The sequence below is a fragment of the Labrus bergylta genome, chromosome 7 (genome assembly GCF_963930695.1).
Source record: "Labrus bergylta chromosome 7, fLabBer1.1, whole genome shotgun sequence".
Lineage (NCBI taxonomy): Eukaryota > Metazoa > Chordata > Actinopteri > Labriformes > Labridae > Labrus > Labrus bergylta.
In genome coordinates this window covers 4,013,164-4,026,980 of record NC_089201.1, presented here as the reverse complement: position 1 = coordinate 4,026,980, position 13,817 = coordinate 4,013,164, and the positions used below count along the sequence as shown (strand labels likewise).

Genomic DNA, 13,817 nt, shown 5'->3' with positions numbered 1-13,817 from the left:
CTCTACCCTCAACTGGAAATTGTTCTCTTGAAAAGATCAGCCCATAGGCCATTGTTGTTGATAAAGCCTGATGGATGATTTGGATTGGTCAGTGAGGGAGAAGTGACGTTGATGAGTGCTGCACTGTTCCAAAAGTTAAACTGTTTTCAACTGAGAGCGCTGTGAGGGCAGCGGCACAAAACAGCTGAATCTGAGGGCGGTATAGAACTAAAAAGGCTGCCTGTGGACACAGACCTTTACTCAGCTGGGCATTACCAGACATGTTCCTCAAACCAGTTACTGTTGAATGTTCCTCAAGTCCTGACAGGTCAAGTAAATCTGTTTTTTTCTTATTCTTTGAACAACATCTCCATGAGGGCAATGAACTTTAACCTTTTGGACATTTTAGAAACCTAATTTTAAACCTCAGCCTCTGTTTGACACTGTTTTACACAGGTATGTTTTATGTATTGTATTCATTTTTATAACATTCATTGAGCTCAAGTAATTATTTTAGTACTTCTTAGTCTTTTCCTGCACTCTTGTAGTTACGTATTCATTTTTCTTATCTTAGCTTCTTAGAAATCCTCCAGTTTGTTGATGTTACTTGTATTCCTCTTTCTTCTGGTTCTTTAAATGATTTGTTGTCTGTCTTTTAATTGATTCTGTAATGACTCCATGTCTGTGTAAATGAGAGCTGCCCCTCAATGATCTCTCCAGCATAAATTATGATTGATATAAAAATGAATGATTGTAGTGCCAGCTGATAGAAATGTAGGAGTGATTTTTGATAGCAACCAGGCTTTTGACAAGCCGGTGAGCACAGTAGTCGAGTCATGCTTTTACCAGCTTAGTTGTATAACACAAATAAAGTCATACTGGAGAAGGTCATTCGTGCTTTTAATATTTTCTCATTCAGACTACTGCAAATCTCTTTATTCTTGTCTTTTCAAATTCAAAAATCAAACAGCTCCAGCTACCCAAAACCTTGGACCACAGTCCAGGCTTAGGACAAAAGGTGACTCTGCCTCCTCTGTTAGATCACCTGTACTGTGAAACAGTCTGTTAGAGGAAGTTAGAGGCTACACGATCAGTGTCATCTTTTAAACCTCCTCTTAAAACACATCTTTATAGACAGGCTTTTAAGTCAAATGTACAACCCAGATAATGGACATGAAAGATAACACATGATATTATTATTTTTACCTTTGTTCTCCATCACCTGGCTGTTAGGCCATCATCTCGCTCCTACATTAAAACACTTTCTCTACATCTCCTCGAGGTTTCAAATGACTATAATTTCAATGTCGAGAAAACTAAGACTTCTACTCAATCTTGTGGCAGACCAATCAGAGTTGATGATTAAAGTGTGACTGTTTGACTGACAGCTGTCACCCTCACTGTATTTGATGAATTAGTTGTGTTTCTGACATTTTTTGTCCAGTAGATTGATGAGGCTGACCCTTATAGTACCGTAAGGCACAAAAAAAAGTACAAATTACATGATGTGTACTACAAACCAATTCATCAAATCTACTTGCCGACATCTGACAATATCTGACGTGCATTTCTTCTTCCTCTCATTTGATGAATAAGCACACACATGGATCCTCCGATGTCTCCGCTCTTTTCTTCTTTGCAATAATTAGTTTAATCAACTGCTGCTCAATGTTCACCAGCTCCAACTCCAACATAATACGCTTTGTTTCCGTCACCATGGTTTCTTGTACACAAACACATAACCGGAAACTGGTGACAGAACTGGCTTAAAAATGGCACAGCCAACTAACGTTTGAAGGTGGAGTATTGCAGAGCTACACAGACACACCAATGCACAAGTATGTAGGACTCATGATAATGTAAGCCGCTCCGGTGTAGCTAAATGGTAGATTCATCCCATAAGTTTAAAGGAGATCTATTACACTCACTTTCACAATTAATGATGTGAGTCTGGGACACCTATGGAGTAATGTGGACAGATTTGTTGCTTGAAAACCTCCTTATGTATCTGATACTGGCGTCAGTTAAATCCTTCATTTCAGCCTCTGCCTGGAACGATTAATTTCAGCTGTCGGCTGTCTGGCCCACCTCGCCACCTGCCCACTTCCCTCTGATTGGCCAGCTCTGTTTGCAGTCGCAGGGAAATTTGAGTGAGCGGCCCAGGTGGGCATGCCAAACAACTTTGCTCCAAACTATACTCTTATACGTCGGCAGAACCTGACGTCAGGTTCAGGCCAAGTTCTGGTAATGTCTTGTTCAGAGCAGCAGGAGACCACGTCCGGGGATCATGCCAACAACTCTGTATCTCATGTTAAAAATACATCTTCAGAGGTTCAGTATGGACATCCAACATCGTAACATTATATGTATACATTTAAATATGGATGAGCAGAATAGATATCCTTTAAATCAGACTTCAGGTGTTATAAGGTACTTAGTTATTGAAAGTCAATGTTTTTACTTATAGAAGTTTGCTGTCAGCATGCCCACAGAAAAAAACGTTCTTTAAAAAAAAAAAAAAAAAAACACAGCCCCATTACAGAACAAACTAAAGTTTCAGCATGATATCAGAACTTGAATCTGAGAGGCCAGCGTTACTTTCTGTGCAGCCCTGGAGCAGTCATTCATTAAATCTATCCTTATCCTTCCTTACCTCGGAGTACAGATCCCACAAGTGCACAAAATGCAGGACTTGAAATGACAGGTCCAATAAAGCAGAGCATGGAGAGATTGGTTCAGCTGAAGCCTCGGCTGATAAAGTGTGGAGGATGGACATGTGTGGCCCTTTCGTTCCATTGCTTCAGTGTAGAGTTCATCCACATTGGTTCTGCCTGTCAGTCCGTCTTCTTGGGCACTTCACTGTTCTTGCTGTCTTCTATCTGTTATCTGTCAACTGTTACACATTTCCTTGCCTTCCTTTATTACCCTACTTTTTTTCCTTTTCATTATTCCCCAACACTTTACTGTTTTATGTCTGTTTTTTTGCTCCTACTCTCAAAAAAACAACAATTCAAGATCATGAATCTGAGCCGCTTACAGGAAGTGAGCATGTTTTGTTGTGTGATGTTGCAGCACTTGAAAGCAGACAGCCTGCAGGCCTCATCATTCAGACTAATTGATTATCTTAATTGTCCTGGGAAGTCCAGGAAGTTCCTGCTGTGTGTTTCAGCCTGTTTAACATTGTCTGTGACAGATGTTAGCTCTCGGAGAGTTAAAAATGTCTGATGCAAATTCCTCGTCATTCCTGGACCTGCAGACACGTCCAGCAGATGGAGAATCTGTTTTGACAGGATGAGATTCTGAAAAGATGTAGAATAAAAAAAGCAGAGTAATGAGATGTGAACTGTCTTTGAGTAATCTTAAGCAAAATTAAATGACTCCTTATTCTGTTGCATGAGCAGAATATTACAAGCAACTAGTTTGTTATTATCTGGAAGTCTGAAATAAGCAGGAAAAGGGTTGAAATATATACTGACAATTTTGCCCGCCGCTTGTGCTTCATGGTGCTTAATTAAAGTGCGTTCTAATTGATAACTCCTTGATTTGAATGCGAGTGGAGAGGGGTTGGAGGTGTGTCACTGCAGGAGAGCGGAGGTTTTAGAATAGCAGACATGTTGCCAAAGAGCAGTTTGTTTATTTTGGTTTCATGCTGGTGTTCAAGGGCGACATCTACTGGATCAAAAAGTCGCACATTCTTCCTGGAACATGACAATACTTTGACAAAACCAGGATGAAAAATGACTAACCGCATTAGATTATACAGACCTTATTGTAGTATTTTCTCAACTTTGCAGACTCAGCTTGTTATTAAAAATCGTTTTATTGTATGAAAAGAAATGAAAAGAAGCCCACAGCATTATGAAATACGTTCTAATTAGCTCCAGATTTAGAAGCTGCAACAAGTGACGGACAGTAATGCATCAATAATCATCATTCAGTAATATAACGTTACATTCTACTACAATCTACTTAACTAAATTATTCTCCACTTTAAAATGAACTGTATTATTAAAATGTCTGAGTACTTATGTCTCATTACTTATTCTCTTCTTTGGTCTACTTCTTCAACTGAACTCTGCCATCAACCAGAACAGATGAAATCATTTCATCAGTCTGCCCTCATCCCCCATAGGAATGGTTCCACAACACAGGAAATGCAGAGCAAGGGGAGACTGTACACTAGAGTATGAATTGTGACTGGTGATCCAGGTGTGGGAAAACCAATATTTAATTCATCATTATTGTTTTTTTTAGGTATATGTCCCAGCCGGTCATTTTGGCCGTTAATATCTGTATCTGCCCGACAACTGCATGTGTCACTTGGTAAAGCCGGTACATACTGCCGAGTTAACCATGGTTGAAAGCAGACTTTCCCTCTGCAGCTGATTCTGTTGACCTTCTTAACACAGACGTGCTTCTTAATGACACTCTTTTCAACAGGGGGTCCTCTTGATTGCAGCCCTTCTGAGGCTTGTCGTGATTGACACAGGACACAGTGGCTGATGGGAAATGATTAGCAGCGGCCTGGCTAGTCAATCAAAGCCGTTTAATTAATTTAATTAACGCCTTAGCTTTCCCATTGTCCTGTGCTGTTGACTCAGAACGGCTCTACCCGTCCATGTCTTCAGCAGGCCTTTCCACCTCACCTCGTCCCTGTCATTAGCAGGCTGGAGTGGCAGGACAATCAGGCGGAGCACTGGTGCAAGCCTGCCATGCTTGTACACACACACAAACACACACAAACACACATTCTTGTACACTTGGGTCCAATCAGTCCATCAACTACGATGTCTTCTCAGTCTCACATATATTCTCTCTTTTTCACGCTCTCTCTCTCTCTCTCTCTCTTTCTCTCTCTCTCTCACAAACAGCCTGGCCTGGTCCCAGGAGCCCATTCATGGCCAGTGATTGTCATTCACAGCTGGCTCTGTGACCTTGACAGGGATAACAGAAGCACCACTGAGGGATGCTACTGCATACTCTCTCCTTCTCTCTCGCTCTCTCTCTCTCTCTCTCTCTCTCTCTCTCTCTCTCGCACACACACACACATGCACAAGCACACACATACACACAAACAGGCAAGAGTCAGAATCCTCCCCATGTTTCCCTTAATACACAGGGGCATGGGGAGCATGCGTTTGCACTGGTCTTGAGTTGGCTTGTGTGGGTGTGTTTGTGCAGAACTGGCATGATAATAATTAAGTGCGATGATAGTTTCTGACCTTTGCGGCACACTTTGCCTTGCAATGAACGTGTTTGTCTGTATTTATTACAGATAAAACCTTAACTCCAACTTTTGATGTCTGTGAGTAAAGGTGGTCATTCGATTTTTTTTTTACTAGAATCGTATCAATGTTTACAAATCTGATATGGAGACAAACCTACTGAGTCTCTCTGGATGTGTGCACATGTTTGAACATTCCTGCTGGTTCTGATTGTTGCCATCCTCACACCTGACAGACACTCAGACAGAGGGGGGTGTTATCAGGCTTTAAACACACACACAAGCCAGCAAGCATTCAGCTACACACTCCGGTGACGACCTATTGTTTTGGTGCTCATTTTCTCTGGCTGCTTGGAAGCGTTTGGTGTTGCGGAGCTACCACACCTCCTGTCATCTACCTCCAGAATCACATGCCCTGCAGCCTTTCATGTCTGCTCGGGTGGTAATGAGAGCTGATAGAAAGGGGGTGAGATTCTCCCATCGCAGCTCCCACACACGCAGAGGCAGACAGACTCGTACAGAGACAAAGCCACTGGGTGCACGTTTCTATGCCAGCATGTGTGAGAATCCGAGTGTGTGTGCGTTGCAGATTATCACACTTCCCTCCCACAGAGACATCTCCTAATCACACCAAACTCCTCCTGACACTTCAGTTACTCTTCAGCTGCACTTCCTGCGTCTTTATCAGCGATCTCTTCCTCTCTCGTACTTTCTACTCCCTCCTCTCTCACCCCCCCCCTTATCCTCCCTGTACGTCCGTTCCTGTTTTCGTCTTTCTTGCATCCTTTAAAGTTGGAAGTTTGATGCACAGCCATCTGTGAATCCGACTAAAGTTGCGCCTTGGTTTTCTTCATCTGACCCAGTTTTTTACTCTCAGCAGGTGTTGGCTCGCACTGTGATTACAGCTCGGAAATATCTCTGTCTTGAGTGACAGCTGTTGCACCTGTGAGAGTGTGTATGCATGGGTAGGCTTTGTATAGCGGTGTTTATGTCCTCACAACGATAGAACAGGAATACAATTCACAATGTTACACAATCTTACTTTGCTGTTGAATTAGGAATATCCAACACAACTCAAAGTAAGCGAAGGTGCCCTTGATATTACTTCTTTTAAAAATCGATAGACGAGAGTCATATATTTAAAACATCATGGAGAAAAAGAAACGGCAAGAGAAATAAAGGTTTTTCTTTTTTTCATGTAGCATGTTTACCATTAATCTCTCTCATCATCTAGTATGATAAACAAAAGGAGCAGAGGGAGTGAAAAATGGGAGAACACTGAACACTGAGATTTGAAAAAAGGATGAATGCAAAGTGAGATACAGTTGCTCAGTGAAAGAGCACATTAGATGGACACATTAGAAGAAGAACCAAGCGTGGCCCGAGAGCGAGAGGGAACAGAGGGAAATGATGAAGCGAATCATGGAGATAAATGGCAGAGAGCCTTTAGAGAGGCTGTAAGGGCCTGAGCTCCGTCTGGCTTGTAACTCTGCAGTCTCATCTCCCATGCTCTTTCAAGTGGGGAGTAGAAAGGCCCTAACTGTAGCTGCTGTTCCAGGGAAGCGCGCTCTCATTAAAGGTGACCTCATGACCCTGCTCTGATCATGAGGCAGAGAGCAGCGGGGGGGGGGGCAATTTTTATCCCAGACACCGAGTAACAGTGCAGAATGAGTCCTAAAAGGGTGTCTTTTCACCATGCACAAAAAAAGTCCAGACATCTTTTGGGTTGAGCTGCATGTTCTAATGAAAATGGCTGAATTTGAAATCTAAACTCTAACTGACTGTTTCCGCTCAGCTCCTTTGTAAAATGTCTGCAAGAAGTCAATGTGATGCCTCGTCCACCATCATGGTTATGTTGTAAACATTACACTTTGCGTCCTTGTAACGTCATGTCTTGCTCCCGGACACCCATTCCAAAAATCTCCTGCTTTGGGGGACATGTGAAGGGGTTACATTTCAGTTGCAGGCTTTCCTAAAATCTTCTAGAAATATGGAGGGATGCATGAGTGAAAAGTTCTATGGTGGTGCAAATCCTGTGTGCAGTTTTTGGCTTCACATTACATGGAAGTTTAATTTGATGATGGTTCTTCAAACACAGGCATTATAGTAGACTCATTCCTTACAACCACACCACAACAGTTTAAAAGATCAAACCCTGTCTACTGTTTAACCATTATCCATGTTTGCAATATCTAAGCTCTAAAGCATTTGTTTGTCAATCCCAAATATCCTCCCAGTGTCAACAGCAAAGCCAATTAGATCATCTTAAAGTATTTATAGAGTGACTCATTGTTTTGGTGTGTGCTCTGTGCTCCAGCACTTTGGACATAAAGGGATGAAAACATGATTATGGGGCTGAAAATCACAGGATGAACTCTGTTCTGTTCTGAACATGACACGTAGAGGCAGATCTCCAACATCAAATACTTCAAATGTGGATTCTCATTTATGGTCAACTTTGTGTTTCATCTCTCTGCAGTTGGTTTGTGTTTATTTATTTAGATTAGCACTTTGCTCTCTCCAAATGTAGAATAACAGAGCTCTATGAAAAAGAACAACATCCATAAAACATCCCAATGCAGCAATACAAATGCTCTTTGGATTAAACCAGGCTAACCTTTTTAGCGTTTATGTTTATAGAATTTAATTTATTGGCTTCAAGCTCAGTCTTAAACAGGTAAGAGGGTTGTTTTAATTTTGTCATTTTATCAATTATTATTCCAATAAGGTTAAACACTTTTCATCTGAACCACTTAGTCATGGATCACCTGCAGGAGATCAAGAAGTGTTGAGGTGAACCTTTTAGTCTTTTTTCTCCTGTAATGTTTGCTGACTCATGGAAATATCAGTTAACACTAAACACTAAATGAACAGCAGACATGAAGTTATGATATGTACATTTGTGTTTCTCAAACTAGTTTCAAATGTTTCAACAATCATGCCCCTGAACTTCTCTCCAGATGTGTTCAAAGACAGGACTTGCGTACAACAACCTAGATCTACTTGTAGACAATCGGCTTAGTCCATCAAAGGCTGTAAACTCTAAAACACATCAACACCTGAAATAAAAGGAATCTCAGATTTAAAATCGTTTACAAAAAAGGTGAAATGCTCACTGCAAGCAAACCAGAGCTGTACCTACCTTTAATTTGTGTCTTAAATCTGTGATTTAATTTCATTGGTTGTTAGAATTTCTATTGTCATATTGTCTTTGATGTATATGTATCTCATTTAGTGTTTTTGAGTTTGAAATTAGCAAGAGCTATAAACTCTCTGTGCAGCACATCAGTTTCATGCTCTGTTTTGAAACTATGTGAAAAAGTCTGCTTGAAAAAGCTTGACGCATACTGAGCAATATGTTTGGAGGCATGCTCACAGTTTTGTTTTGCTTTTCATAAAGAACAGGACGTAGTAAAGTCTGCCAACACAACATTTTTTTTTAGTTTCCTCGATCGTCTGCCCTGAACTCAGGCGCTGCAAAGATCGAGGCCTCAGTTGGAGTGTGTTGCTCTTCTATATTCCTCTAACATGCTGTATTTTCTCTGTCTTTTTTTTCTCTCCAACCTGCCTGTTCCTGTTGTCTGGGAATCTGTGGATGCTTCTGGCTATGACAGTCTCATGTGAGTATATGTTTCCAAAAGTCCCGCTGTGAGATCCCTCTTTAGGGAGGATTGTTAGCCATCAATCCTGGAAGCACTTTAACAAAACACATCACTATTGTATCAGGCTATTTCACAATACAAGGTAAAATACAATTTCCATGATTTGTTTCAGATACTTAACTGATCCAGTGTTCTTATCTAAAAGAAGTCTCTTGGATTTTAAAGTGTTCACAGCAGGACGCCAGGGCTGTTGCAGAATATGCTAACTCTCCTACTTTACACGGAGGAGTTATCTCACTGATGAAATCAAATCAAAGTCTTGTGTGATATAAATTTTTAAAAGCCAACTATCTGGAATTTTGCATCACCATCGAAGCTCAGTGAGCTCCTTTTGCACCAAAGTATATCAAGCAGCACACTGATGCTAATAAAAAGTGTCTCAGCATACTGTGCTCCGGAGAAATGAAAAATAGAAGCTGTTCTCCAGTCCAGGAAGCAGACTGATTAAGAATTAAACGGCAAAAGCTTGTGTGGCAATTGTTTGAGTTGTTGGTGTCATCGTGTGTTTCTGTATGTGTTTGTGTGTGTGTGTGCAGGTGATTTCAACAGAGAAGCCTGGAAACCATATCTTCAGACTGACAGGTCCTGGTGCTGACCAGGATCCCAAAGGTCTCTTCACCATCGACATAGACACAGGAGAAGTGTCAGTCAGCCGCTCACTGGACCGGGAGGCCATTGACTCCTACGAGGTGTGTGTGTGTGTGTGTGTGTGTGTGTGTGTGTGTGTGTGTGTGTGTGTGTGTGTGTGTGTGTGTGTGTGTGTGTGTGTGTGTGTGTGTGTGTGTGTGTGTGTGTGTGTGTGTGTGTGTGTGTGTGTTGTGTGTGTGTGTGTGTGTGTGTGTATGTTCCTTTATTTTCTCTAGCCAATTCTGCATTGTTTCTTTTTTGTGACTCATTGTAGGGCTGGGTATTGGGAAGGACCTCACGATACGATACATATCAAGTTACCATAGCAACAAAAATATAAGTCCTGGGCACTGACAAATTAGGACGTTCTCATTTTTATTTACCCACCTGCACACAATAAAAGGTGCAGGAAAGCAGCTGAAAATACTGTTGACATTAACGCAAGACAAAATGAACAAGATTCTCGACTTCTAATACTTTTTATCAGTAAATAATCCCTCATTATCCAGTTAAAGTGTATGGCCTGTATCTACACAGACACTGGTTTCTGTCTGTTCTTTCAGGTTTTCTCATCATGTTCCTGTGTTTGGGATATGTATGTATGACAGTCGTTAGGTGTTTTAGGACCCAAACAGTTCTGGGGACTTTCTGAAGAGGAACTATCCACTAGGGAGTTCCCTGAGAACTACATGCCTCGTGGACTTTTTCTCAATCTGCATTTTTACCACCATGGTACCTACTCTGAAGCAGGAGCTAAAAAGGTTCCTCTAATGGGGTTCTAGGAACCTCCCCTAATCCGGTTACATCCCTGCCTCTCTCTCTCTTATGTCTTCTGTCGGCCTGTAACAGACACTAATGTAACTCTTTTGCATCTTGATGAGACATTCAAGATCTTTAAAAATGCTGGCATTTAATGCATTGATGTGGTGGTGGGAAAATTAAAATACTACTGGGAAACGAATATTGCAATTCTTAGCTATATCAATTTTTTTGCCCAGGCCTAATTCCTTGAAACATTTTCTATTTTTTGTCAATTTCTTTGTCAGTTTAGAGTTGATGTAGATGCAATTTTGGCCCCTGATTAAATCTTTGTTTAACTTATTCATTAAATTCTGTAGTTAAATCATCATTTACTTTAACAAATCAAATTCAAATTAACAAATGTTCAGAAAACGGGCATGTGGAAAATGATCTGTCGTGATGGTTTGTGGTGAAGCTTTTGATTGGCTGTTAAACAGGAATGGATGGGCTTTGTATTTTGTCACGGCTGAACTGATGCACTCAGAAGAAGAACATTATTAGAGCCCGTTGGAGAGGCCTGTTCTGTTTGTTGATGGAACCATTGCTGTAAGGAAAGAAAGTTTAAGAGGGGCATATAAGTGTACTTTTTAAGTAAGTTGATTAATCTCATCCTGTTTTCTGAAACCAGACGTGAGTGCGAGCGTTCAGCTGGATGCAAGCTGTTGATAAGCTAACTGGCTTTTATAAAACCTCAGAAATAATTCACTCTGTAAATACCAACAGATGTGAGAGGAGAGCAGGCAGAGGAGGGAGGCTGAGAGCAGCAAACATATCATCTTAATTTTCTCTGGGTGTCTTTCCCTGCTCTGGAATCATTACATGCAAGATGAAACCAGGACATTGACTTTCAGTGGTTACCGTCTGGTTCCAGTTGTTTACAAAGCACCTTTGACAGCCAGTAACCAAACGTCCTTGTATCTCATGAATAATTTGGTAAACAGACATTATGGTCTGTTAGAGAGAACATACATCCAGTCATTATACAGGTTCAATCTATTAACATAAAGGACTCTGTTTATACAACCCGTGGAGCGCTGTCCAAAGAGCATGAGGCACGTGTGTTAGTGGTGTTTCAGCTTCGCTTTTTACACTTAATCTGTCTGCAAAGTCAGACACAAGGGGCACAAGGGGCACAAGTGGTTGCTTGATTATTCATGTGACTGTCAAACAAATCAGGCCAATCAGGGTGTTGTCTTCCATTCCATTTGAAAGCCACATATACCCTTTACATTACTTGAAATATGTTGGATTTTTGTCTTTTTTGTCTGTGATCAAGAGATCATGCTGGGTTCAGACTCAGGATTATTACTTTTATCCCCTTCCAATATGTTAGTATACACCCAGAGCACACGCAGACTACTACAAGTAATGTTGTGATATGTAGGGCTGACACCCTTCAGTCGGTTGGTGGATTAGTTGGTTGATGAACTCTCATTGGTCGGACAATCAGACGTGTTACTTTCATAGGGAAGATGAGCTTAATCCATTTAGCCTTTTTTTAGTGGTGAGAAGGAGGTAGGATGTGTTTTATTTAGGAGTGATATTGTGTGAGAAAACAACATTGATTAATATATATAATATATATATAATATAGCAATAGCAATTTTATTTATGTAGCACATTTCATTACAGATAAGCTCAATGTGATTTGTATTGAGGTTAAAAACAAAATCAAAATACAGCATACAAAAGAAAGAAAGTGTTTCCACTTCCACTGGAGAGTTTTGAGGACTGGAGTTATATGATAAAATTTCCTTGTACGGGTCAGGACTTTGGCTGCTGAATTTTTAATAAATTGAAGTTTTCCTACAGATTGTTTGGATAATCCGGCATATAGAGCGTTGCACTAATCTAACCTAGTTGAGATGAAAGCATGGACTAATTTCTCAGCGTCAGTTTGGGATATGAAGGATCAGAGTTTTGATATGTTCGTTAAATGGTAAAATGCTGTTCTGGTAATGTTGGAGATATGATTGTCAAAGCTAAGGTCAGAATCCAAAATAATGCCAAGATTTCTGGCCTGCTCACTGTGTTTCATGGACATGGATTTGAGGTGAAGATGGATGTGCTATCTCTGATTTTTAGGACCAATGTTGAGTATTTCTGTTGTGTCTGTGTTTAGTTTGAGGAAGTTGTTGGACATCCAGGAGTTGACATCTTTTATGCAGTCTGTTAGTTTGTTTCTTACTAATATATCTTACTTACATCTTTCTGCTATATTTATCATATGGTTTTATGGACAGAAAGTCAAAACAGCCATCACAACTTTGGACTCTCGCATTCTCGGAGAGACTTTAGACCTTGAGGCACATTGCTATGCCTCTGATTAGCACCGTGGGGTCTACCTCCCTGTGTTGGCTTCTACAATATATATTAGCTGATAGCTCAGCTGATGGATTTTTCCAGCACACACATGTCTAGACTTTTCTGATTGGGGCGGCCCATCTAAGGCTTTGAGGTATGCAGGTGTTGCCTGAAGTGTGACAAGCGCAAAAACACACACAAACAAATATAAATGATTAACCCTTTCTAACCTCATCAATCATATCTACTTTATAACACAAGATAATGACAACATTAGCTTAATATTTTAGTGAGACAAAAAGATAATAATGCATGTTCACAGTAACAATTTAAAGTACTTAAAAATGTTGCACCCCTGTCTCACTGCCAATGTTAGTTCATTGCAAGTAAGACAGAGTACACAGTGTCCTATGCACCTAAGGAATATATTTGCTAACTTAATTTAGAATTTAAAGTCCAAACAAAATAAAATATGCTACATTGACATAAAAACTACCAGCAGCTTTCTACAAAAAATACCTGATAGTTGATTTTAACACAAGTCCAGAACTTGATAGGGCAAATATCCAATCGGGTACATTTGCTACCCACATAACAGGATTTCTGTTGGTAAATACCAATAACACTTGGTTTTTGCTTTGCTTGCTGCTGTGTGCACGTTAGGAGTCAAACAAAAGTATTCTCTTAACATAGAAGCAGGTCAGAACTCAGAGTAGAAGCAGTATAACTTTCAGCTGTACCCTCTCTTTACCCCACACTGTGTAAAATACTGATTTATAAGATTTGGGTTTACACAAGTGTTGGAAAGCATAATGTCAAAACATGCCACATTAAGTCCTTACAGTATCAAACGAGTCAGGTGTTAGCTATCAATATGAGTGTGAGGTGGTATTTCTGAGTTTTGAAACACGCCATTAAGCAAAGAAAAGAAAAAACAGGATGCTAAAGCAAATGCTGCCAAAGACAAGGAGAACGTTGGCATGTGCAATAAATAGTCTGAAGCTCGATAGATCGATGTTAGGGAGAAAAAACATCCGATACCGATATATATTGGACGATATCTTTCTTAGGTCTATCTTCAATTTGTTGAGACAGATATAGATATACACATATATTGTGTTGATCCCCCAAATGCAGTCATACTGCGCATGTACGTGCATCACTTGTTGACCCTCTGAAGAAGTATCATGCTTATTATAATCCATAGAGTTCACTTTTCT

The 13,817-nt window shown here is 40.4% G+C and overlaps 1 protein-coding gene across 1 annotated transcript in view; it reads left to right on the top strand.

Annotated features, from left to right (window-relative positions):
* Positions 1-13,817, top strand: part of cdh13 (cadherin 13, H-cadherin (heart)) — a 374,372-nt gene that overhangs the window by 156,883 nt on the left and 203,672 nt on the right. Inside the window, exons 5-6 of the mRNA XM_020639134.3 lie at positions 8,818-8,823; positions 9,402-9,554. Of these exons, the coding sequence (XP_020494790.1) occupies positions 8,818-8,823; positions 9,402-9,554 (159 nt within the window). The remainder of the gene's footprint in view (positions 1-8,817; positions 8,824-9,401; positions 9,555-13,817) is intronic.